This window comes from Hemicordylus capensis, chromosome 4 (assembly GCF_027244095.1).
Source record: "Hemicordylus capensis ecotype Gifberg chromosome 4, rHemCap1.1.pri, whole genome shotgun sequence".
Taxonomy (NCBI): Eukaryota; Metazoa; Chordata; class Lepidosauria; order Squamata; family Cordylidae; genus Hemicordylus; species Hemicordylus capensis.
Window position 1 is genome coordinate 98,230,626 of NC_069660.1, and position 26,924 is coordinate 98,257,549.

Sequence of the window (26,924 nt, forward strand, 5' to 3'; positions counted from 1 at the left end):
CAAATCAATCACACCTATAGTGTGGTGAGCACCACAAGCTGCCTGATGGCTCTATTGGGTACAGTGCTGCCATCACTTCGAGTCCAGCCATCATTAGCTTACCAGGAACTGGCAGCACCGTTAGCTTGCCAGGAACTAGCAGAAGAGCACACTTCAAGGCACTGTATTGGGAGTTAGTCCTTGGGGGCTCCAGTTCTAACTGGCAGAGGTTCTGTTGGAGTTGGGGGCAGGGACTCCCAACGTTTAATCTAGGGCTAACAGATGTTTTGTTAAAGTCCCAGGGCAGTGGTCAACTTTATTTTATACACACACACACACACACACACACACACACACACACACACACACACACTCTTAGCGTAAAAGATACAGTGGCTGACATCCAGATTAGTACTGTGCTCGTGCAACAGTGCTGACATGCAGACTAAAGCTGTGTTGTCATGTGAGGGGGACAGTTTTTGCCAATCTCCCTTTACCTCTGAAACCCACTATGTCTCCCAAAAATGCCCCTGAGGGCTGTGCAACCGTCAGAGACATATTTTTGGGAGACAGAGTGGACTTCAGAGGGAAGGGGAGATTGGCAAAAATTACACATGCACCGTTGTGTGATAGTGCTGCTTTAGTCACAAACAGTGCATTTCTAGTCTGGATGCCAGCAGCTGAAGACAATGTGTCATAGTACTGGGCAACAGTCAAAGATGGGAAGGTGGTTTTCTCAATCACTTTCAACCTGTAGAAGAATGAGAGCAAATAAAGCATGATTTTAAATGTTTTTATTTGTAACAATATTACATGGTGTGTTACAGAAATTAATGGAAAATTTCTAAAAAGTTGTTTTTCTGCTGAATGCATTATACATAAAGTTAAAAAAAAAAAAAGAGATGTTCAGCAAATGTTAAATGGATTTCCTCTGAGGTAAAGTTAACGTAGATCTAGAAATGTACTGCAAAACAGTCATTTTTTATCTTTCTTTTCTTTATTAAAAAAATACATGTTGGAATGCAGAAATCAAAATGAATCGAAGTAAAGAGTAAACATCTTTGCAAAGAAGGTGCCCAGTACACTATTTGATCATAGGTTTTGTTGGACAACTGAATGACTTCGATCTATCAAAATATTTTCATGACATGAGAGGGATCAAGAAACTACTGGAGACAGTACAGGATGGTGGGTGGGATTCCCTGGATTAAAATTTAAAGTGACAAATTTAGTGCTAGTGAAGAATGGGGAGGGATAGGTTTGTTGGCTCCCCTGAACCTATTACTTATCTACAATATTAGTACAGTGCAGGCTCCCACATTCTGTTGATCTGAACTATGACAAAAAAAGAATCATCTAATGGTGGGAGATGGTAGCTGTGGAATTTCTCCTTAAAAAAAAAAAGCCAGTGTTTAGATGGAACAAACTTCCATGTGAATTCTGATTTTTTTGAAGTTCCAACTTCATTCCTTTTTATAGCTATTGTTATGGTTGTATGGTCTGTTCCCATCCTGGGCAAGTCTATCAGAGTTTCTAATTACAGGTGTCTTTAATAAGCCTATTGAACTATTGTTTGCTGAGTAATTGAAAAGCTAGTGACCACAACATCCTCCAAAGGTTTACGAGTGGAGAATTGAAATCCCTGTGTTCTTATGGTCCAACATTCCAAGACAAAAACAGGTAAGAGCTTTTGTAAGGAAGAATGGAGCATTTCTGATTAAAATCAACATCTGAAAGAAACTTAAACAAGAAATGCTCTGTGGAATGTTTTCAGTCTCTTGCTTAAGCCAAAAACATACAATCCCAGAAATTCAATATCTTATGGAGAAGATAGTTTTTGCATCCTTCTTTTGGTGTGGGTTTGCCACAGAGATTGTAACAATGACTAGAGAAAAAAATGATTGGAAGAGTGCATTAGATCTTACATCTGCTTTGATATTGTCTATCCATATCTAGTGTATCATCCACACACTTAAATACACATTTCCATTCATTGCCTACTGGAAATGGTATCTGGTTTCATTGCCTTCTGAAAATGGTATGGGTAACCAAATTATGAAATTTGATTGCCCTTATCACCAAATCATCATCACATTTAAGCTTTCAGCTACTTCTGCAAAATGCTTTCGTCTAAACCATTGAAACATACAGAAATATACAATTCCAGTCCTACATAAATCAGTGGAAAATTCACAGAAATCTTGGTGTTTTGATTTAAAAACAAAATCTGCATAATCCTAAAAACAACTTGCCATTTGAATTCATTAACTTTTTTTTTTAGTGCTAAACCACTAAAATTCAATATATTGTCATCTGCATAGCAACATCAGGAAAACACATTTGACCTGTATAACAATTCTCTGTAGGGCAAAAATATATAGATTCTTTATGCAATCCATGTGCTAAAGATAGGAACCAAACACTGCACTTTTCTTACATAAATGTAAAAAAAAGAGAGTTTTTAAAAAGTTGTTTCTGTTTTGTGTGTAAACAGTTTAATTTCTTTTAAATTATGAAATGGCTATGAAATGTGGCATTTTTTTCTGTAAAAAAATGTAGAGCATGTAGTCATATTTGTGTGGTATAAGCAAGATCATGAAATCATGTGTTCCCATCAACTCTTTTAGTTGCTGACAAGCTTTGCTGCTGGCAGATGCACTTAAGCCTCAGCCCATTATCATAAGCATGTGAAAAAACATACGTGATCCAAGAACCACAAACGGGGTTTCCACGCTTCCAAAGTACTGCCATTTGCTACCTTCTCTACAGTGTCATGGCATTATTAAAAGAATTCTCATAACATTTATATTTACAAAAAAACCTGGCAAATTTCATTCAAACTCCTTAAAGCCATTTCCCCTTAAACATTTAAAGAGTTTAACGGTGTTTGTTTTTTTTAAATTTCAAGTTATAAAATAAAAATCCCATTTGAATTTTTCTGACGTACAAAAAGTGATAAAGATGAACAATTTGATCACAGAATCAGTTCATTATTTCAAAATTCATGCCATCTTCATCCTGTTAATAAAGTCCATTCCAATCAAATCCAGAGTCATACTGGAAGTATTTGGCAAACAATTTTTTTTTGTCTCTTCAAAAATGGCACACAGAGAAAAAACACTTGTCTGCATAGCATTACAGCAGCAAGATATCAAAGAAATAAAAAATATTCCTTTAGTGGTCTTTGTTTCAAGAGTTCTCTAGGAAATAACACATTTGTTGTCTTTTTTCATCAAAAGTTTTGATGTCCTTTTATACCCACAGCCGGAGTATTCAAAACAGAAAAGCAGCATTTTGTCTCTTTGATGCACTGGAATTTAAAAGGTCCATTTGGCAACATTTTCCAATCAAGATGGATAATCAGCAGAATGGCATTCCATGGTTTCAAGTTAAGAATAGTTTTTGAAGGAGGCTTTTTGCTGCTAGAGTCTGTCAACAATTTAAAAAAAGAAAGAAAGAAAAAATGAAACACTCAAGTACTTTCCCCACTTTCAAATATGCCATTATGGAGTGGTATAAGAGGAAAACAATAGGATCAGTCTGTCATGGTGATAAAAAGGTCACCATATCATAAAATGTACAGCTGCATAGCTCAACAGCTGCTGACTTCATGATGTGTTTGCTTTCTGCATGATTTTTATATTAAATGATTACTTGTATTTAATAGATCTGGATTGTCTACTTTCACTATGTGGTGCTCTAGACATGGCAAAAGTTGACAACAAGAAGAAAAAATGATAGCTGAAACTTGCAGGGAAGAGGTGAATGGCTTTGTTTGGAAAGTAGGATTTAAAAAAAAAAACACCTCTAAAAAGCAGTGTTCTGCCACAGAGAGTCATCACTGGTTGCCCCAAATATTTTGCTTGCTGAACCAATCCAGTGAAGTGATTATCCTTGATTAGATGGGGTCAACTGAAAGAAAATGTGGGAGCCAAAGGCCTGTCAAGGCTGCAGATTTCCTTTTGAGTCTTGAAGCACCACAAGCGTGGGTCAACGCTATTTCTTAGGTCTGTTGATCTGGGCGTAGAGAGGTTCTCTTTCCTGGGAACAATGGGAGAAAAATGAATAGAGATCCCTCCAATCATTTGCACAACATCAGTCTGTGAACAACAGTACATATAAATGAAGACACGGGGAGGGGCTAAAGAAATATTTTTTATCTTTTTAAGTATTATGGCTTTCCAGGGAAATTTTTTGAAAAGGCAGTTCAGTAATTCTGTATGCACTACAGATGTCTGTTAAGAACTCAATTGCTATTCTAAGTTGAAATAATGGAAATGAAATGAAAGAAAAATCATACTACAGGACAAACCAGAATATCTGTTGATTTTAACTCATGGAGCAAATTGCCCATTTGCCTAAGAAATATTTTAATTGAAATTCACAGAAATAATGAGAAATTGTTTCCTGTAATAAATATATTTCACAACTCATACTGTACAATGCTTTGTTAACATACTTCAATTATAAGATGTAGTAACACTTCATTTCAAAATTAATTTAGGTTTACACTAAAGAAATCACATATTGCATTCAGAATGATGTCGTGAAGAGCTAGAACAGGGATGACAAGTCCTCAACTAGACCAATACACCATATGTCACTTTAGCATTCCATGACAATATGCAAATTCAAAATCCAAGTAATATGTCATGCCAAACTTCAGATCCAATATGGAATAAGTACATTACAAGCATTGGCAAATTCAACCATACAAATGCCAAGCAATGTGAGAAATTGTTTTGATGAACATGAAGACAGCAGTTTCTAAAGACCCTAAACATTTACTTAAATTTTCCCTATACACTGAAATCAAGATCATGTTACATTATGAAATCTTAGCATTATACAGGAAGTAAGCTCCAAGCTGCAGCCCTGAATTACTGGTATTCACACCAGGTGTAATGAAAAAAGTTATGTTTCTCTATATGTAACTTGCATAAATTGAGTTGTTTGCCTCTTGTCTTCCTAGTGTTTGAAAATCACTGCTGATGACAGTACAATATTTCCTTGGCTTGCATAGGCCATAAAGTCATTGTCAGAATGGCTTTTGTGTATTGAATTTGTTGTACTGTAAAGTTTTGCTTCCTGAATTGTAATTTCAAACCCTACTAGTCACTATGAAAAGAGTGTTTTGCTTTCCAATTCATAATGTATACACATCTTTCACAAGGGGACAAGATAAACTTATCACAGTATATCTCAATGAATTTAGAACAGTTACGCGGAGAGGAATGGAATCCCATAATGGACATATATGTATCAGAGAGCTTCTCCCAGACTAGAGGTAAGGATCCAAATTCTTCCAAATTTGGGGACACTTTTACATTTTCTCATATGGATCCTTCTGCATTCTCCGTTTTGGCTAAATTAGAACATATTTTATACTTAAAAAGTAGAAGACTCATACTCTAGGCTTCATTAATCTTGATGGGATTCCTTGTTCTGCTTCTAGAACGAAGGTCTTGAAATTGCTATCAGGTTGGAGTCACATCTATAGCGGCAAGTAGGATCTGCTCCTAAATCTTTCATGACTTAAGAAAGTAAATAAAAAGCCTTTTTGTCACCTGAAGGTAGGCAAAAGAATAAGTATGCAGAAGATAGAAGAAGACGTAAGATGTAAATATTATCATGCTCAAAGAGGGCCACCTTCCTGGACCAACCATCAAGAAGTGTAAGCCAGAAACGATAAGGTCAGTTTTATTTAAAAAATAATAATCCCAGAAATGACAGTTCAACATGACAGTCTTTGTCACTAACTGCATTTGATATGTGATTGAATACTCCTTTTTTTTAACCAATAAAAATGGAAATTACAAAAAAACCCTACAAAAAACCACTATGAGTAGAGATCATCTGAATATTGACCAACTTGTACAGTGGCTGTAAGCCACAATAAATGCATGTTGAGGTAAGGCACTGGATATAAAATATTACGAATCCTGTATGTAGAACAAATAACTCTCATATAGTACAATCCTATGCATGTTTACTCTGAAGTAAGTCTCTTGTGTTCCATGGGACTTTTTCCTAGGAAAATATGCATAGGACTGCAGCTTTATTGTGAAAAATGAATTCCCTAAAAAGTTCCCTCCACCTTGTATCAAACCTATTACTAATATGTCAGTCTAAAAATGATAATACAGCTATCTTGGTTTAAACAATAATGAGATTGCTCATTTCCATTTGCTTCTAACTATTCTAGAGACTTATTATTCTACAATTTTGTACCTACGGATCTCCAGCCTAAATGTATCAGACATAATACATTCATTATTCTTGTACCTGCATTCTCTATCAGCTGAAAAGAGATACATCCCCTTCTGTTAGCAGAATCAGAACAGATAAGGAAATGGGCATAATTTTTCTTCCTGATGTACTCAAGGCTGGCATAAAAGATGCATTGTGATCTTAAAGTTGCAATTCTCCAAAGACTCCTTTGACCTCTTTGCTCTTATGCAGATTTTTAGCAGTATGTTCTCCTTCTGGCTGGCTGAACAGAAAGTAGAATCTCAGTTGATACCTTTCAGAAAATACGTCTTCTGCTTTCTGATCAGTCAGCCAGAAGGGAAGTCCTGTACTGAGACCGTTGCAGAGAAAGAAGGTCAAAAAAACCCAAGGGAATCTCACCTCAGTCTAGATTGTAATGTATCGTTCTTACTGCATGCTACACTTCTGTTAAGAATCTGATTCAATCAGGTAGGGGCTAAAAGGGTTGCAAGTAGTGGTCCCCCTCCCCCACACACCCTGATGATAAAGGGTAATGGCCTTTGTTCACATTCACTAATTGTGGCAGAGCATGGTACTAACCTTTTCTAAACAAAACCACACTTGAAGTATTAGTAGCTTTGGGCTTGCATGACAGTTAACCACATGTTTTGGGCTTGATGACAGTTAACCACATGTAGTAAGGCTGACATAACAGGACTGCTCTTGCAATTCTAATCAGAGTAGGATCTCATCCTACCCATGTTCAGGAGCAGTCCAATTGTCTGTGAGTAAAAAGCAAGGAAAGATGGGGAGGAAGTGATTGTCTGCTAAGCAGCAGCTAGGTTGGAGGGCTTTTTGTCCTACCTCGTTAAAGAGCTGGGTACAGCTGCGGGGCATAACAGAGCCCATGTTTTGAACTGCCTGAATTTCATTCATGTCCCATGTGCTATGAAGATAGACCACAGACTAGAGTAACAACTATAGCTTCTCCAGCAGGCTGTGCAAAGAGTTGATCATGCACACTTTGCATTACCTACCGGTTTTTACAATGATATCCTGCCTTTTGGTTTTCCTACCCATGTTCGGGAGCTGTCCGATTGTCTGTGAGTAAAAAGCAAGGAAAGACGGGGAGGAAATGATTGTCCGCTAAGCAGCAGCTGGGTTGGTAGGTAACACTTTGCATTACCTATGGGTTTTTATAATGATATCCTTCCTTTTGTTTTGATAGCATGTCTTTTGTTTTTGGAAGAAAAACAAAAGTATATAAAATGCATACCATAAAATATAACAGACCTCTCCCTGCCTCATACATACCTGGCAAAGGGCTGAGATTTGATGGACCAATTTGATGTACAGTGAGTCTGACATAAGCTTTTTCATCTATCCACTATTAGCCTGTAATGCATTTAACAGAATGCACACCAACTGGGCCCACTCAGCCTACTATCTCAGGACTAGTTTCATACTTTCATGAAGAATCACAATGTTCACAAATAATGACATAATTTCTGAAAATGGGATCTGTTTACAACTGTTGTGGGTATAGATAGTTAAGTTAGGAAGTTAAGATTTGTATTCCCATCCCTTTGAGACAGGAACTGTCAACCTCGGTCTCTACCTCCTGTCTCAATTTAAAGAGGGGGATGTAGTGACCAGCCTCCTCACCCCCACTAGGGTTAACCAGAAATGAACCCCTATCTTGACTGACAGGCTGGTCACCCTGAGGTCTCAACCAATCAGGCCACCATGTGGGTGGGGCATGGAAGCTGCTGGGGGAATGCTGGGAAGAAGAAGGAGAAAGTGGGAGAGTGTGCCCACATGGTGAATGCTGCAGGACAACCTCTCAGGGTGAGAGATTTGTAGGAGGCTTGATCTTACCAGGAATTTTGTTGAGTTTTCAAGGGAAATGAAGCCAGGGCTTTATGGCTTCAAGAATATAGCATAGGGAAAAGTTTGTTTAGTCAGACTTTGCGTTAGGAATGTATTTTACTTTCTGTGCATGCTTTGTATATTCCTAAATAGCTGTTTTTTGTAACTGAGTAACTAAGTTCCATTACATACTGCCCAAGAAAGATCTGGGTGATTTGAAACATTCTTGAAACCAACCTAAGCATTTTTAAGTGCATCTAAAAAGCTAAAGCCTCAGATAGACCAGTCTTTAGCAATTGAATAAACGGGTTTTTTAAAAAAAATCTTTTATTTTTACAAGCTTCTCAGAGTTGGTTATTAACTCAGAAGAAGGGGGGGCACTAGTGCATAGCATCTCTGAGAGTTCAGCTCAGCTACCTTGTTTTCTCACCACATGTAGGCATACACGTGGAAGCTTTTTATATTTGCCTAACAGCAAGATAAAGAGAGAAGTCTAGGCTGTGGCACTCCAGCCCAGGCTGTCCAGTCTCTGATAAAAGAGTGTTTGGTGGCAGCAAGCTGACTCAGCACTTTCTCCCCTCATGTGAGCTGGCTCTGAGTCAAAGGCTTAATTCCTTACAGGACTTATGCATATTTGCCAGCTTCCAGAGCAGTGTACCACTAGCACTTCTAACATCAAGTGGCATGCATTGCTAACCCTTGCACTGTTGCACACTCTCCCCAAAGCGTGGGCTTTTTTCATTCTTGTGCAAGAGCGCAAGGACCTTTCAGAGCTTGCCCATGCTCTGGCAGTGCTTCTTTAGAGTGAAGTCATGTCGTTGTAGGTCAAGTGGGTAAGTTCTGGAAAGTATTTGTGCACTTATGCAAAAGCACAAAAGTGCCCATGCTTTGGGGAGAATGCACAGAGATGAACAGGCTAGCACTGTGTGATGTCTGATGTCATGAGTACTGTGGTACCTTGCTCTGGATGTTGGCCACCATACTGGTCCCCCTACCCCTAAGAAAACCTGGGTGTGGCAGGACCTTTAGAAACTGACTTCACAGTGTCAGAAAAGTCAATTCAGATTGCAGTGTAAGTACTGTGTTTTGTTCATGATTCCAAGTAACATCTCCGGCTCCTCCAAAAGGTTCATATATAGGTCTAAGTGGATTAAGCAACAGTAGCCAGCTTGTAGGCGATAAGACAAGCTGCTTCCCTGCAGGAAGGAGGGACTGGGCCCTTCCTACCACTGTCATCATAAGAAGGCACTTTATCTTCCATCTTAGCCCAGCTCTTCTCAGAATGAAGGTGCTGCCCTGCAAGTGCCAGCCTTATAGGCAGCATCAGAAGAATGTTGGTACAAGCTGCCAAAGGGTACAAGCTGTTCATGGCTGTTCACTACTGGTGGGCATCAGCCCTTTATGTTGACAATCCTGACAGGCTCTGACGAATGTTATGTGAAATTCTCCCCTGCTGTCAGAAAGCCTGCTATGACTTGACATATAAGGAAATACAACATGGCACACTTCTGAACACATGCTTACTTTTCTTCAGTCCTGTGAGAAATATTCTAGCTAAGCTTTAGAAAAAAACAAACAGAAGAACCCTCAATAAATAATGAAAGCATTACTGTTGTTTGCTGCTTTTGTCTTGTGTTCCACAAAACTACTTTTCTCTCAGCTAGACAAAACTAAAGGTCTACGATGCTGTCCAAAAATAGCTCTACACATTTTTAAGATTTCAGTGTGTATTAAGACAGCTCTCAGCTTTTGGTTTAAAAACCAAAGCAAGGGAAAGAATTTCACTTATCAGTAGATGGCAGATATCACTATTAAGAGCTTAGTTGTCATTTCTTTAAAGGTTAGTTGCAAAGTCTCAAGTTTGAGCGATTCAGTATAAATTTGCAGGTAGATAAGAAGATAACACAGTTTAGGGGACAGCTACTGATAAGACATCCAGTTATTGAAATACAAAGGCTTTAAGATGCTAAGGAAAGGAAGTGCTAACAACACTGAAAGTAAAATGACATTAAAGGATATTATGTAGGAGGCTATACTTGAATATGCAGAGACAGCATAAACAGAAGCATTGAATGCACATACTATTGATCATGAAGATAACAAAGAACCGATAACTTTCAAATCCATATAGTGTAATGCAGAACACTTTGTTCATGCCTACCTCATTCCCTTCATGCTTCATAAGGCCTCTATAGATAGGAAAATTACTATATATTTTTTTAAAAGACGCTCATCATCAAGAAGTAAAGATAGTGAGTCTGGAGAATCAGTTTTTAACTACTGATCTAAGAATTCATGTAGAGACCCAACTTGGACAATATTTTCTAAATTTAATGCTGCAATATCAAGGAGTATGAAAGGGTATATTTCAGAGATAATGGCAATTCATTATGTCTTGTTTCTTTAACTAGGGATACTTATGACATCTCCCCACCGAAGAATCTGAAGATTGTGGGGCAGAGCTAATCATGGAACCATAACAAAATGGAGCCGAGGTCATCCATTCATCTCTATTTTACAAGACCATGAAGGTATGGCACAGCACAGGATACAATATTAGTAGGGCTCAAAATAAATGGAGAAGTGAGGGTATGGAGCAGCTTTAAGGAAAGGTAAAGTAGTAATTCAAGACCCTGTAATGAAAACAAGAAAAAGCAAAACATTCAAAATTACTTTTAAAAAAACCACCATTTTAAAATGGAAAGAACAAAACAAAAAACAAAACAAGCCCAAATCCACTTTTACACTAGCTGGAACTAAAGATGTTGAAGGGAATTAATTTTTTAAAAAATAGGTGGGATTGAGAACTACATCTTTTCAATAAATCCTCCCGGGGCAGCTAACAAACAAAATCACATTAAAAATAAAAATAGTAAAAACAGAAATACAGCAGTCAGTCAAAATCCCAGTAGAGATTTTACTATCTGTTTAAAAGCAGAGAGTGAAGAGACTTGATGGACTGGAGGGAGGCAGTTCCCAAGATGAAGTGACACCACTGGAAAAGCCATGGCCTTGGGAACTGACAAGCATCCCCTCCCCCCCAAAGCTGGGCCAGAGCTCAGGGCCTGATGGGCTGATTGCAGGGTCCAAGTAGCTCATGTTTTTCTTACATGCCATTTTTGTTAGGATTGGCATAAACCTAGTAATAATGGATGGGCAAGAAGGATAGTTCGCTGCAGTTTCATGAACTGTTAGATATTTCAGTAGCACTAGTGAATGGGCAATCTGGGCCCACCAGCACTGGGATCATCATGGAAGAGAGGGGAAGTGGGCACCTTTGAACTATTTTAGTGTTTGTAGCTAGCTAAAGAGAGAAGGGAGAAAACTGGCTGATGGATTCAGGACTGACTGCAGAGAAGATGCAGGGCCACATAGGCGTCAAGGATGGCAGGGGTTTCAGCTACGGAGCAGAGGTATTTATGCTCTATTTTGTGGGGAGAGGAAAAATGGCTGGTGCACTCACACATATATGTGTTTGGAAGAAAATTATTTGTAAAAGGGTGCATAGTCTTAAAGGAAACTAATGATACTATGCATTATGTACTAAAAATGAATCCACCTCTTATTAATTTGCCTCAGATGTTTCATATACAGAAAGAGGAGCAATAAATCACATAGTACTCAAACTATTTCAAATCACAGCACAGTGTAACAAAGGAAACATTTTTTATCTGGCAGTATTGGAATACGCTGAGATGAGATGGCTATGTTCAACGCTCAAAGCACTGTAGCGTCACTTTGCTTCTGACAAAACACATATGCCAGAATTAAAATAGCCACAGTCATCTTTATAAAGCATCCATCAACACCCACAACATGCAACATGCACAGTTAATGAATAAAACAATTGTGTTGCCTTAAAATTATAACATGGGAAAATGCATGGTTTTTAAAATGGTAGGAGTGTGTTTACTGTCCGAATTAACAATCCATATATGGTGTAATTTAAGGCCATTAGGTAGTACGTTTTACAGCTGGCCACTGATGTGGGCAAAAGGTGGAAAGGCACATCTTAATTTCTTGATGGTGTTTAATGAACTCCTGGGATGGTTCACTAGCATTGTCATTTCAGTCCAGAACAAACAATTGCTCTGCAGTTTATATCATAAATGTATGGAACAGTTATATATATTAAATATTAACCATAAATATCAGAAATTGGAGATTGTCAACAATGGATGCTTTTTCTAGTGAATGACCTGTGGTTAACAACAATAAACTTACTACTAGTGAATGCGGATAAGCACCAATTTCACAGTATACTTACAGTAATATATATTTCACAGAGGACTGGGATCAAGTCTATACTTTCACAACCACAAAACTGCACCACTTAAAAAATGACATAAATGACCAGGGATACATCAATGGAGATGAGAGATTTATGTATGTATTTATATATATATACATACATACATATATGTCCCCATGCATATGGTGCATATGTGTGCATACAGATGCATAGGTGTGAATGATGAAGACAGGCAATGGTGAAAGTGAGTAGCTCAAACGTGTGAGAGAAAAAAGGACAGATACCTACCCCAACCTGCGCTATCTAGCTATCGCCCTGTGGACTTACAGTATCACCAATGGGCTCGCCAAATGGATCACTGTTGGTTGAGGCCTGAGATCCATCAGGCTAGAATACAAGAACATAACACCTTTTTTTCTCAACAACAGAAAGCAAAACAAAGTCAGAGGTTACTTTCAATTAATATGGATCATTTTATTATGAATTCCTACTGTTGATAAACATAATTAAAAAGCTGAGTACTACAGCTGATGGTTTCGAGGACTGACTGTATCCAGGGGGCCAGAAATTCTAGGCACTCTAGAGAGTGTGGCAAAACTAGCTTTGAGTCTCAGAGACAGTCATTTAAGGTACATTCCCCAAACTAATTGCACCTTCAGAGCTGGGTATGATGCAGAACCCCTGGTCCAATTAGTGGCTGCAGTTTTTAATGAGCCATTTATGTCAAGCAGCTGCCATGGCCACATCTGACTGTCTGTACTACAATACAAAACCACCTAATTGTGAGTTTTCAGCAGGGTGTAAAGCAATCTGGATCTGTGTATGATACCAAAAACAGCTTGTCACAAGCTGGAAGCTACAATATAAGTAAAAGTGGCCACCACAAATCCAGGATTCATGTGCACTCATCCTTTTTTAGATACACTAGTTACCAGATTCTGGATTACAAATCTGACTTTGATGTCCCTTTTTTACTTTGTCCCATCAAATCTCTCCAAAGCCCCACAGAAGCTAAGAGAAAAGCCAAGCTTTGAAGGTGCTTTTGCATGGGCACTGCTTCCCTGCCCTGACTTCAAGCCAAGGGGCAAATGTCCTAGGGGATCCACACTACATTGAGCTAGTTGCTGTGATACCTCTGAATATCATCATCATTGGTGAGGTCATGCTGCTGCTGTCTCCTGGCAAGTGGAGCAGGCACAGAGTCATGCTTCAGCTAGGGTGTTCACCACTTGTGCCATTCAACTTAAACCAAGCCATACGATTGGACTGACCTGCACAGCCAAAGGTCCACATTTTCACTCACCTAAGCCACGATCCGTGGACTTGTGCTTTGTATTCCATTACCTGTGCTTAGATTTATTTTCCAGTGTCACTGCTTCAGCCCTCTGGTTTCAGGGGCCAATATTTATTATATTATATTATATTATATTATATTATATTATATTATATTATATTATATTATATTATATTAGTGCACAAGACTGACTGACATCCAGACGAAGTTACTTAATAGTACCACTCCAGAGCCACTCTGAAGTACTACTTGATTTCAACAGAACTACTCAGGAGTAATTTAGTCTGGCTGTCAGCCATTGTCTATAACCATGTGCAAGTCCTCTCCACTCCAGCACATCCTGAAAATCATTTTGGCTTTCAGAGTGTTCCTGTCATATGTGCAAAAAAAAAAAAAAAAAAAGACAAGACAAAAACAACCCAAGCCTTCAAGGATCCTTTTTCTCAAGTTTTGACCAGGAGTCCTCATAAAGCCAAAAGGTAAGAACTATTACCCCCTTGGGGAAAGAAGGGAGGGGGGTAACAAGTGGCAAAATCAGTCACAGCCACACAAGAGAAGCTCCTCCTGAGTGGCAGTCAGTCATTCCCTCTGTCTGTTACCACCTCCTTCTTCCCTAAGGTAATACTTTAAAAAAAAGAGAAAAAGCTTAGGGAAGGGCTGGAGTAAGTCTGTACAACGTAGGGCCTGAGGGCGGGATGCAGCCTGCTGAGATTTTTTTTGCTGGTCCACAGGCAGGAATATCCTGCAGCAACAGCAGGAGCCCTGAAGAGCTTTGGGCCTGTCCAACTAAAGAGCAGCAACAGCAGCAGCTCAATGTGGCTGACCACTTGAGACTAGATGTCCCTGCCTCTCTCTGGGCTGGAGCCCACCGGGGCCACCCCTCTTCCCACCCCCCTGATTCCAAGCTTCTGCCCCATCACCTTCATTAATATTTTACATTATTAAATTTAAAGTAATAATCCATGTGCTGAAAATTGACCTTGGCCACTACATACCAAGTCATGGTTGGTTCTTGCTCACCAGGGCATTTCAGTTGGGCACCCCTGGGCTGGGGGGACTGGCAGAGAGTCATGGAGAGTGGCGGGGACTGGGGGAAAGCCACATTTCAAGGGGGCTGGAGCTGACTCAAAAGGAAGCCATATTTGGTGAGTGGGAGGCATTTCCCCATTCCAACTCCTCCCATCCAGCCCCACCAATATCTCTGACTGTTCCCAATATCTTGTATTCATTTCTAAGCTAGACCTTCCAAGTTAAAGCAGCTTCAGTGCTGTCATCACAGCATCCTTCTGTGTCACACTTTCCTGGTTTTTGAAATCTACTTTGCAGCTGCCTCTCCCAAATTCCACCTCTTGGTTGGAAGCAGGAGGTACAGACATGTACTAATGGACCAAGAGATAGCAATTCATCAGAAATGGAACAAGAGAGCAACAAAGTAGGAAATGTACAAGTAGAAACATTTAAATAGACTGTATAAGCCAACATGTAGATCAAAATGTTGAGCTAATGTGTTCAGCCTTCCATTTTAACATCCAACTCTTTGCTACTGTAGCACACATGCTATTCCAATTTAGACATTGAGGCTGTTCTCATGCACACCCGAACCCAGGCTAGGGAAGCCCAGTATGGGGTAGGCTGCACGTGAGAACCGCCGGGACAGGGTCCGATCCTGCTGGGGTAGCACCAACTAGCCCAGTTTTTTGACCTGGCTCTGGACCTGGGCTCTAAGATCATGTGTTCGCTGGGGCTGCGTTCATCTTCAGGAAATACAGAGACGGGCGCGGAGCTGCGGTCTGGCACTGGTGTGGGGGGCTCTTTAAGGGCGGGGGAGGGTGTACTCACCCCCCCCCGCCGCGTTTCCCCTGCCGGCACGTTCGTTTTAAAAAGCTTTTGGGGAGGCAGGATACCTCCCTGCCGCCCCTTCCCCCAGTCGTTGGCAAAAGGCTTCAAAAAGCCTTTTGCGCGTGCGCATGTCACGCGTGCACGTCTCTGCGGCGTGCGCGCACGTGACACGGAGACGTGACGTGCACACGTGACGTGTGTACACGCAAAAAGCTTTTTGAAGCCTTTTGCCAACGACTGGGGGAAGGGGTGGCAGGATACCTTCCTGCCGCCCCCAAAGCTTTTCAAAACGAATGTGCCGGCAGGGGAAACGCAGAGGGGGGGTGTAATTACACCCTCCCCCGCCCTTAAAGAGCCCCCCACACCAGTGCCGGACCGCCGGACCACCCTCATGTCCAGGCCAGTCAGGAGGCCTTCAGAAACTGGTTCAGGCCCATCCCTAATTAGTTGTAAGTACCCAGGATAAAACTTAAGGTTTTGGAGTTGGGGTGGGAAAGAGAGGTAAGCAACTTATGAGGAGAGGGATTAATTTCTGTCCTTAGCCATGTGTACACCAAGGCAACCAGTGGTTCAAGACAGCCCCTTGACTCCCAGAAATCAGTGGGAAGTAGTGATAATAGGGCTAAGAAAGTCTTGTCCTGCTCTTCAAACAATTTGACGCCGCTGACCTAATATTACCTTTAAATGGATCTACAGAAAATACTTTAGGATAGATCTCATAAAACTTTCTTTTGAAAATCTGTTAGCCGTGTTCAGTCCAAAATAACGGGATAGTTGTGGGTTATGTTCAGAGCTGTGCCACTTACCGCTTCCTGTTCTTCACTTTTGCTAGGGCTTTCAAAGCCCTCTTCAAAGAGGTCATCTGCAGCAGGGTCACTGGTATGAGATGCTGAGGATTTGGATGGAGAACTTTGTCTAGGAGCAGGAGTTGGAGCTAAACAAAGATGACAGCAAGAGTTTGTATTAAGTGGACCACTGAGACAGAAATATCATCTTGGAATGTGCTGAACTGTTGTGGACTGTGAGCCTTGTGCTATAGTGTGATGAAGTGAAATTATTCCCAAAATTAATGGCATGTGGGTCAAACAAAAGCAAATTTTCCCCTAGTAAAACATTTGCGGCCATCTGAGTTTGTCAACATACTCAAAATCTGATTGTTCATTTCCTGTTGTATTTTAATGTTTTTTTTGGTCTTTTGCACAATTCAGCAGCTTCTGAATCTCAGCGAACTATTCAGGCATTTTGTAACCATATACAATGTACATTATTACTACCCACCCCACTCCACACACACAAATTAATGCCCTATGTAACCTCACCTCCTCTGACCATGAGTACAAGGAGATATCAAGTGGAGGGACACAGAACTCTGTCCTGAGCCCTCTGCTGTTCAACACGTGACTTGGAGTGGGGAGTAGAGAGGATGCTTATCCAATTTGCAGATGAGACAAAGCTGGGGGAAGAGGGCAGCTAATGCCTTAGGAAACAGGAACCTGATTCAGACATTATGCTGTACGAGTGTACAGATGTCTGTATACTTGTACATGTGTTTGTGTGAATGACTGTACCTGTGTTCATCTTAAAAGTGAACCAGGATATAAGCCCTTCAAGTGCATGGTACAGATAGGAAGTGTACTTCTGTACCTGTGTTTAGCATAACATGTGAATGACTGTACCTGTATACAGATGTGTACCTGTGTACACTGTACATTCATAAGATGTTGAACTTAACATGTGAATGGGCCTAGGATCAGGAGTCAAACCCATCTTGACGAGCTCAGATATTAGTACAAAAAACACAAGGTGAAATTCAGCAGAGACAAATGTGAAGTCCTGCATTTGGGCAAGAAAAATCAAATGCACAAGTGGGGGAGACCTGGTTTGGAAGCAGAATGATGCAGTTGCTAAAAAAGTTAAAACAGACTTAGGTTACATTAACAGAAGCAGAGTGGATAGATCAGGAGAAGTAATTATGCAACTCTATTCTGTAGTGGACAATACTGGCAGCGTACCCCTTGGGGACATATTCCTGGTCCCAGGCCCAGGACAGAAAATGGCTTTTAGAAGAATGGGAGAGCAGCTAAAATTGCACCCCCACCCCCCTGGCTGCAGAGCAAGGTTTCAAGACAGCTATTCCCCAGCCACTATGCAAGGGCAGAGCCCTTTTGCTGCTGCGGAAGATGTTGGCCACCATGTCCAATTTTGAGCCCCCACATCTGACAGACTAGATGGGGTTCAGCAGAGGGCAACAAAGATGGTGAAGGGTGTGGAAACCAAGTCTTGTGAGGAATGGTTGAAGGAGCTGAGTATGTTTAGCCTGGAGAGGAGAAGATTAAAGCGGGGGGAGATATGATAGCAATCTTCAAATATCTGAAGGACTGACACATAGAAGCAGAAGCAGACTAGTCCTCTGTCACTCCTGAGGGCAGCAGGACCAATTGGCTAGAACCAACTGGCTGAAATTACAAGCAAGAGGATTCATGCTAGGCAAGTTCCCAATTGTAAGATCCAGTAGAACAGTCTACCTTATCCAGTGATAGGCTCTCCTTTGTTGGAGGTTTTCCAAACAGAAGCAGGACATCCATCTGTCAGGGATGCTGTAGTTAGTTTCCTGCACTAACCAGGGGGTTTAGTTAGGAAACTGTAGTTAGTTTCCTGCACTAACCAAACCCTTTCAACTCTAAAACTGCCCAGTGACAGAAGTTTGGAGCACTAGAAAATATAACTAACAAATAAAGTTCAGCACATGTCTGAACAGATCAACACCATACTCTGGAAAAATCCTCTGCATTATTATGGACCCTGAGGATGGGGTTGGTGAGGTTTGCCAGTTGGTTAACAGGTTTATTATTTTTTAAACTAGTATTTTTAAGCCCGTTATAATAACGGGCGCTAGCTTTCTTTCCCCCCCTTTAAGCTTTCTTCATATATATATATTTTGTGTGTGTGTGTTTGTGTGTCCCTGTCTCTCTTCGTTTCTTTCCTTTCCTTCCTTTTCCTTCTCTCTTTTTTTGTTTTTTATATGTTTTATTCTCTACGTTATCTTTTTCTCTCTTCTTTCTATAATGGGCATGTTCTTTGGTTTTGTGTGTGTGTGTGTGTGTGTGTGTGTGTTTTCCCTTTTCTCTTTTTCTATGTTTTTTCTCCCTTTTTCCTTCATTTTTATCTTCCCCCCCTTCCTCTCTCTTTATTTTGTTCTTTTCTTTCCTCTCTCTCTCTTCTCTCTTTTTCCTTCTTTATTACTTTTCTTTTCTCTATTGTTCTGCCTCCCTCCCTCATTCCTTGTTTTGTCTTTTGCTGTCTGTTTTTCTTTTTGTCTGTCTGTCTCTCTCTCTCTCTGTCTGTCTGTCTCTCTGTCTTTGTTTTCCTCCACCCTGTTCTAATTTTCCATTCCCTCTGTGGTTTTTTTGCAGGGGACAAAAAGTTCCTTCCCGGCCCTCAATAAGGGCCACCAGTAAAACCCACACTGCATCTAGGGACAGGAGGGAGGGGGTTGGTGCTCTTAATGGACTGAGGAAGGGAAGCTGGAGTGTGTACCTGTAGTCAGCCAAAGACCCACCCCCCGCCTACCTCAGCCAATCTGCTGCAAGAAATGGCCTTGTGCCTTGTTTGAATGAGGCAGCGGTAAAGCCATGCCCCAAACAAACAGAGAGTGGGCAACTGCATTCTTTTCACAGATCTTTTGCATCACATGTAGTTTGGCACTCATTCTCACATTTTTTGAAGATACCAAACAGTAAATCCAGTTGCACCCAAGAGATAAATCAAATATGTTCCAATCTTATTGAAGGCTGATTCTCCCTCCCCATATTCAATAAATCTCTGGTTTATTCTCACTTTTCCCCCTATATGTCAAAACTACTTCAAAAGGTACTTACTTCCACAGGGACCTAACCACTAATTGCTTAGGGAACTCTTGATTTTATCTGCTATGAGTGGAATTCTATAAAAAGAAAGGGGGCAAGATGCCTGTCTTGGGGCGCACGCGTGTGGATCGGCGGTGCTGTCTGGGGTGAGAGGCGCCCCCGCCTGCTTCCTCTCCCCCCGCGAAGTCGCCGCCTCGCAGCACATCTGGTTGGGGGCCATGGCTTCCCGTGCAAGGAGGGAGGAGAAGTCCGCTTGAAGGCGGAGGGAGAGGAGAAGGAGAGGAGAGGACTCTGCGCTGCCGCCCAGGAGATGATTTGGCCAGCGCGCTTCGCAAGCTGCTGCCTCCAGAGTGCGCCGTCGCGAACAGTAAGGGCGGACAGGCTTCCTCTGCCCTCGTTGCCCCGCAGGGGTCGGGGCGAGGAGGGGGCAGCAATGATGAGCCATCAGCACACGCGCGTGTGTGTGTGGGGGGGCGCGGGTAGAATTGCACGCTGGACAGGCAGGGTGGTTGCGTTGTGCTCCCTTGCGAAGCTGCCTTGGGCGGCCGGGGCGGGGGGCGGCCTGGTCTGATGGCCGTGTCAGGGAGCGAGACTTGGGCAGCTAGGAGGGCGGGAGGATGGTCGGCGGCGGCGGCGGGAATTACATGGGCTTACTTCTGCCCTCCCTGTTGCCGTTGGTGGGCCAGCTGCTGCCGTCTTTGCTCTTCTGCCGCCCGCGGGTGGCCTGGAGCCGCCGCCACCTCTGGCTCCCTGCGGCTGCCGCAGCCACTTCTTCCCTCCCCGTGGTGGTGCCTTTGGCCTCCCTGCGGGTTCCCTGCGGCTGCCGCAGCCACTTCTTCCATCCCCGTGGCGGCAAAACAGCAAACATGGCCGCCTGGTGCCTGTCTCCGGTTCTGCTTCGGCTGTTCTGTGCATGCGCTCCACGCATGCTCAGAACGGCCGAGGGAGGCACGGACACACGCTTGGTGTCCGTCCACGGACGGACACTAAGGCTTTTATTAGAGAGGATTAACAATGCAATGCCATTGCATGTATTCTAAAACCTGTAACAGAAGATAATTAATATCACCCTGACAGCTTTTTAAAAAACATTTCTTCTATATACTAGTACAGTTTGAAGATGTTCTCGTTAAAAACTTCTGATGCCTGAGACATTCCCACTAACCACACTGTGAAACAAATAAGGTCTAAAATTAGCCACAGTACACTGAGTGGTGTCTGTTGTAGTCCCTTCGGAAATACACACTAAGGAAGTGTTGCATCAGTGCAGTGGTGATGCTTAAATGCACGCCCCCCTTTTCTACAACCAAAAATGTCACTCTCTTGCATGAAAATTCTGTCATCAGCAGCTCTTAATTTAGGGTTGATTCACACAAAATGTTTTTGCAACAATGTAATCACAATGCAATCATGAGTAAGGCTGGTAATTATGAATCCAGAATCAGCAGCAAGCCCCCATTGCATCAAGCATAGCTTTCACCAAACAATTCTCACTGCATTGCTTAGTTTCCCTAGGACATAAGGATAATGGTTACAATCCAAACTTTATAGCAGCCTAAAAGGCTAAGCATGCAAACCATTTTTTAATGTGTACATTTTTAATGTGCCTTCAAAAAAGAAAAATTTCATAAAGTAATTTATGTAATTACAGATTCGCATGGACTCTGATGTGGTTATCCTTGATTTAAAGTTTCCCCAACTCAAAGACACCTAATGGCTGACACCCAGACTAACATTGTGCATGTCAAATAGCATTTGTATGCACAGTGGGGGAGGGGCTACTTTTGCATATCCTCTCCCTCTACAGTCCTCCATGCCTCCTCAAAATGTGTCCCTGAGAGTCCTGCAGCCTTCAGAGACATATTTTTTTGGGAAGCACATAGTGCTGCAGAAGGAAGGGAGAACTGCTGAAAATCATTCCTCTGTGCATGCAAAATGTCATTCGACGTGTGCAATGTTAGTCTGAGCATCAGCCACTGTATTTCCTTTTCCATTACGTGTAAGGATAGTTCAGGCCATGCCTATGCTTTAAATGGATCCGTCTGAGAAAAGGGAAACAATCTGCCGAAGGTTGCAGGAGAAAAATGGGGGTACTCACGTGAGTTCGTCGATGGTGTTGTAGAAGTCACAGGAGTCAAATTTAACTGAGAGATGTCAAAGTCATCACAATCATCTGCTTCCTGTGCCATCCCAACTTTGTTAAAGTAACTGGAGAAGGCCTCTGAGGTACAACTGAGGGAAGGCTGATCTGGTTTTCGTGATGGCACTGGCGGAGGCTGAGCCATCTGGAAATCTTTAAACATTTCTTTTCCTGCTTGCTGCCTAGGCCTATCTGTCTGTGGACTTGATCTGGTAGAATCGCTTGTAGGTGGAACAGTAGCAATGGGAGCAACGGTACCTTGAAACATGGCTGCTTGTAAAGGCAAAACAGTTTGTGTTGGCATGAAGGCAGCAGGCTGAAACTGACCAGCTACAGATGGCCATGGTTGCTGGGTGGGAGAAAACATCCCAGGCTGTCCCCATGCAATTGACTGTCCTCCCTGCATCACCTGAGCAACTGGAGGTTGAGCACCCATGGCCAGTGGTTGTTGAACAAGTGGTTGTTGTCCCCAGAAGGAGGGCAGGACAGCTCCCATTGCAACATAACCTTCAGGGGAAAGAGAGTGGGGACAATTTCAGAACAGGAAGAGCAAAACAGGGCAGCCAAGGAAGACAAGTTGAGCAGATATACAAATGAGGAACCACAGGACTTTTCAGTGACTTCTTTTGCTTCACTGACTTTATGCTCTAGCAGCTCCATTGAAAGCATAATTGGACCGATGGCAAAAAATTACCAAGACAGGGCAGGTTTAGACATTATGATTTCTGAACCACATGCAAATTAAATCTATCTTAACAGGACTGTATTCTCCAGTAAAAATTAGCAAGGCTAAAAAAGACAAGGCTGTTCCTAAAGATAGCTGATATACTCACTAACCGTGCAGTGATACAGTATGCAAAGTGTCTCCACAGCATTTAGCAATGCAGAGCTCAGTTGTATGGGTAGGGGGGAGAATGATTTTTGCCCCACCACCACTAGAAGTTGTCCTCCTGCACACAACACAATTCTGCATTACTGAATTCTGCAGAGGTGCTTTGCACATTCACTTCTGCAGTGAGGCTGTCAGCTGATGTTTTCTCTATTCCCCTCTTCTGGACCTAACCAGTACTGATTTGTAGTTTTGTCTCAGTATTTTTAGTTTGATGAGCACTTGTGGGAAGCTCAGAAGCTCCATTTATACTTGCTTTTTCACCAAGATGGTTATAAGGTATTGCCTTTACATGTTCTTCATCACACCGAAAAACTCTAATTTCCACATTGTCTCAACCCATTCCTTACCCACATGTAAAAGATTTTAGAACATTACTTCCTCAGGACAAGGGGTAATTTTGAAAGGATCATTTGTGCAGATCTCTGTAATTGTCCTCTCATTTAGGCCAGAAGGTAACTCCTTTGATTTCAGTTATCACAGAAACACAAAAAAGGACTCCAAGTATGAGAGAATGTTTGCCATAAATCCAGAATAACACCTGGAAGCTGTACAAGTTGATACAATCTATAAAGACTGTATTCATGAGCAGCCTAACCCAGGCTGGGACAGCCCAGTCTGTGTTAGGGTGCTCGTGTGGAGCACTGGGATTGCTCCCGATCCCAGTGCTCCCGCCTAGCCTGACCCAACTTTCAACCCCAACTTTTAGCCAGGCTTAAGGATGCAAGCGCACCCTTGACTAGGGATGTGCATGGAACTGGTTTGGAGGCCCTCTATGGGCCTCTGAACTAGTTTGAAGAACTGGCGGTTCAAAGGCGGTGGGGGGTGCATCTTTAAGAGCGGAGGAGGGTGCACTTACCCTTCCCACTGCTTCGCCCCTGCTGGCATCCTTTGTTAAGAATGCTGATCGGGGAAGCGGCAGGTGTGTTGGGGACTTCCGGCCATATCCGGCAAAGGGGTGGCAGGGAGGTATGCTGCTGCCCCAGTCAGCTTTCTTAACAAAGGATGCTGGCGGGGGGAAAGTGGCTGGAGGAGTAAATGCACCCCTGCTCTTAAAGCGGCATGCCCACCGCCTTTGAACCGCTTAGCTGTGGTTCCATGCACATCCCTACCCTTGACTCCGGCACTGAGATAGTGTGTATGACACTGAGCTGGATGGCAAGAACGCTCAACTGAGGGAGGATCCCTCAATGCACTGCGCTCCTGGTTGAGGGTTGCTGGAGGACTTCCTCCTCTGGCTTCCTGCTCTGTTGCTCTCTGCAGTGCCCCTTGTGTGCCGTGGTGAGTGGCAGAGTGAAATGGGGAGAGAGATCGTGTGTGGAAGGCAGGCAGGAGCATGCCTCCTCGCTGGCTTTCCCCTGCCCCCACCATGGGCGATTATGGTCATGCACATGATTTCACTATTCCCCCCCCCCAAAAAAAAACAGTTGGAGGTGGAATGAGAGCACAATCATTTCCCAATATGTGTGCACACATTTCTTTCTGTCCTCCTACCATCTCTGATCAAATAGGTTTTACAGGTTTTTGGAGAACTATATAGCTTGCACAATCTGTTTGACTGTATAGTAAGATGACAATAAGTCAGAAAAAATGAGCATGCTTTTCATGCAGAATGATGGCTCTGTCAATGGCAGGAGAGAGGGCACGCTCTCAACTCCTGTCTGTGGCTTCCAGCGGCATCTGGTGGGCCACTGTGCGAAACAGGATGCTGGACTAGATGGGCCTTGGGCCTGATCCAGCAGTGCTGTTCTTATGTTCTTATGTCACTTTCAACTTTTTGCAAAAAAACAAATGTCTCTTTCCATCCTTGGTGAACCACAAGATTAACCCAAATCAACAGCAAACAGCAGCTGTGTGTGCTTGGTCCTTAAGTTTAGCCTTAAGTCTGATGATGATAACAACAAGTTTTGAAAGACAGTGCTGAAGGCCGCATTCCAAAGGAAATATGTCTTCTCTTGGGAGTTTTCTTAAAACATTGCCAAAAGATTCATTAGCTTGCAAAAACATTTTGTATGAAGCCCGAGTTTCAATGCTTTATAGACATCACTTTTAGTCTTCCTAAACGTTCTTCTTTCAGTCCAGCCTCTTTTTGAACACCCACTATACCTTGAGATGGGAACTTTTCTGTTAGTGTCACAAGTAGCAACTTTTCTCTTCTAAAAACGACACCAAACTATCCATGAATATTGAAGTAGTATTAACATTTTAAATTGTTCCCCCCTCTCATTTGAGTGTACATCTGTCAAGATTTTGACCTTTCTGCAAAGATTATTATTATTTTTGCTGACACATTGAGGCAAACACACAAAAATAAGAGCCAGTATCCTGACTAAGGCTGTGCATGTGCACAAGGGGAATGCTTTTCACCTAATTTCCCCCTTCCCTCTCTGTTCATATGCAAATATGGCCCTGAGGGTCAAGTGCCCGCACTTCAGAAGCGGAGCTGTATGCATGCATCTAGCTGCTGAATGCATGCTTTTCTTGGCTGCACATGTGCAGTGTTAGTCTGGACTTTGGCCAAGCTGAGCAATTATATACTGCAGAAACATTCATTTCTTCAGTAGTGGAAAGATACTGGACCGGGTCTCACGATCCGTGAGACCTGGTTGGGGGCTGTGAGCGGGAAGGGAGCCCTGGTTGGCCGGATTGGCCGCCCACACGATTGCTGGCTCTGAGATGGAGCCGGCGGGAGCTGGGGAGCTCGGGGGCTGCGCGGCCCCCGGAAGCCCCAGTATGCCTTGCGCGAGCGCACAGGGCATACTGGGGAGACCCCTGGAGCCGGCTTTTTGCCTCCTGGTCAGGGGTCTACTCGTGAGTAGCCGTGGTGCGGAGCTGCGGTGCGGCTACTCACGGACAGATAGCCTGGGTTTGTGGAGCGCTTGCTTCGGAAACCCGGGCTAAGGGGCGGGCTACAGGAGCGGGTTAGCCGCTCTAGAACCACCGGGGTTGGCTGCGAGCCCGGTGGTTCTTACAATTGAAGCTAGCCCAATTTTCGTCAGTCGTGTGAATAGCCCCACTATCTTCTTGGCTTACTTTTCAGAGCCAGCTTTTAACATTTATATAACTCTAAATACCTAAAGCATTGGATTTCATCTCATTTCACCAACAGATAGCTGTTTTCATTGTTGACCAGATGTGTAAAGGCATGCATAAATTAATGAAATTAAAGCAAAAAACAATTGAACTCAGATGGTCATCGCTAAAAATAGCACACAAAAGGTGTGTTAGTCTTAGTCCATGAGATGTTGATTATATGAATACCCTGCTAGTCTGAGGAAAGGGCTGGTTCCTTTTTTCCTGTATATCCTAAATGGTCAAGGTTTCAAGCACTCACCCTCATGAAAATAAACTTGCAAACATGTAGGTAGCACCAGGGGTTGTTCAAACATTTCAGTTCAGACCAGTTGAAAAGGCTTCTGCATACTCCATTATTACTTCATTATTATTCTCACATTCTTAACAGCATGATGCAATAAAGGTAAAGTGTGCCATCAAGTCAATTTTGTCTCCTGGCACGCACAGAGCCCTGTATTTTCTTTGGTACAATACAGGAGGGGTTTACCATTGCCTTCTCCCGCGCAGTATGAGATGATGCCTTTCAGCATCTTCCCATATCGCTGCTGCCTGATATAGGTGTTTCCCATAGTCTGGGAAACATACCAGCGAGCATTCGAATACATGTTATACACACACACACACGTACGTATTTTGCAGTTTATTCATATATATATAAATTAAATTTATTATTATTATTATTATTATTATTATTATTAATAAATAAAATTTATCTGGCAATAAAATTTGGAAATCTGTACATAACATATAGTCCTAATGAAAACATTCATTTATAGTAGAACTTTATTGTGGAACCTTAGCAACCTTTTTTTTTTTAAAAAAGGAGTCCATTGTGATATTTCTTCAGTGCACAGAACAGCATTAAGTAAAGAAGGATGGAGTCAACCAAAAGCCAATGCTGAATAATTCAAACAAATCAATTCTGAACAAATGTATTGTTTCTGAAATACTCCTGTCCTACCAAATTGAGGCATCTTTTGCATTTTGGATACCGTGAAGAACATTGAAAAATGAATACCAAACATCTAGCTTTTCTCTCCTGTTGCCACTGAAACTCCAGTGGAGAGCAAATCAGAGAAGAAACGGTTGAGTCACCATCTTAAGAAAGAGATGGTCCAAACCCTTTTGCTGGATTTGATTGAATTATCAGTTATCAGTCAAACTCACAATGGTTTCATTGTGAGGAAAAATCAGTGTTGCATTCTATCTATGGATAAACTTGGGCTGAGGAAAAATGACTTCCTCAAGGATATCTACTATGCCCATGGATATTGAAGGGTTAGGACTGTAGTTTCTTAAGATTTTAGTAATAGTTTTAAACGAGAGAATAGTTTTAAATAAGAGAATCCATTGTGAGATTTCTTTAGAAAAAAGAATAGAATTAGAGAAAGAAAGATTCATGCATAATTTTATTTACCATCATTTGCAAACTGGCAGCCAAACGTATCAACTGGCTCCACTGAAAAATATTGTGTTCGAGGGATGTGATGTTACTTCTTTGACAACTCATT

The 26,924-nt window shown here is 42.1% G+C and overlaps 1 protein-coding gene and 1 long non-coding RNA gene across 24 annotated transcripts in view; one reads left to right on the top strand and one right to left on the bottom strand.

The window, feature by feature from the left end:
* Nucleotides 1-758: 758 nt before the first annotated feature.
* DAB1 (DAB adaptor protein 1) overlaps nt 759-26,924 on the bottom strand; it is a 1,026,794-nt gene continuing 1,000,628 nt past the window's right edge. For 21 of the 22 annotated variants that reach the window (XM_053244289.1, XM_053244273.1, XM_053244275.1 and 18 more), the window contains 4 exons: nt 21,408-21,956; nt 16,250-16,377; nt 12,599-12,697; nt 759-4,020 (listed from right to left, as the gene is read on the bottom strand). In XM_053244289.1, coding sequence (XP_053100264.1) covers nt 12,614-12,697; nt 16,250-16,377; nt 21,408-21,956 — 761 coding nt within the window. In that variant the 3' untranslated portion in view covers nt 759-4,020; nt 12,599-12,613. The remainder of the gene's footprint in view (nt 4,021-12,598; nt 12,698-16,249; nt 16,378-21,407; nt 21,957-26,924) is intronic. The other variant, XM_053244292.1, reaches the window with a different exon arrangement.
* Nucleotides 5,967-26,924, top strand: part of LOC128322643 (uncharacterized) — a 58,474-nt gene continuing 37,516 nt past the window's right edge. Inside the window, exons 1-4 of one of the 2 annotated variants that reach the window (XR_008305844.1) lie at nt 5,967-7,354; nt 10,470-10,589; nt 13,968-14,083; nt 16,276-16,574. This is a non-coding gene — a long non-coding RNA (uncharacterized LOC128322643). Of the gene's footprint in view, nt 7,355-10,469; nt 10,590-13,967; nt 14,084-16,275; nt 16,575-26,924 lie in introns of those variants that run through there. The other variant, XR_008305843.1, reaches the window with a different exon arrangement.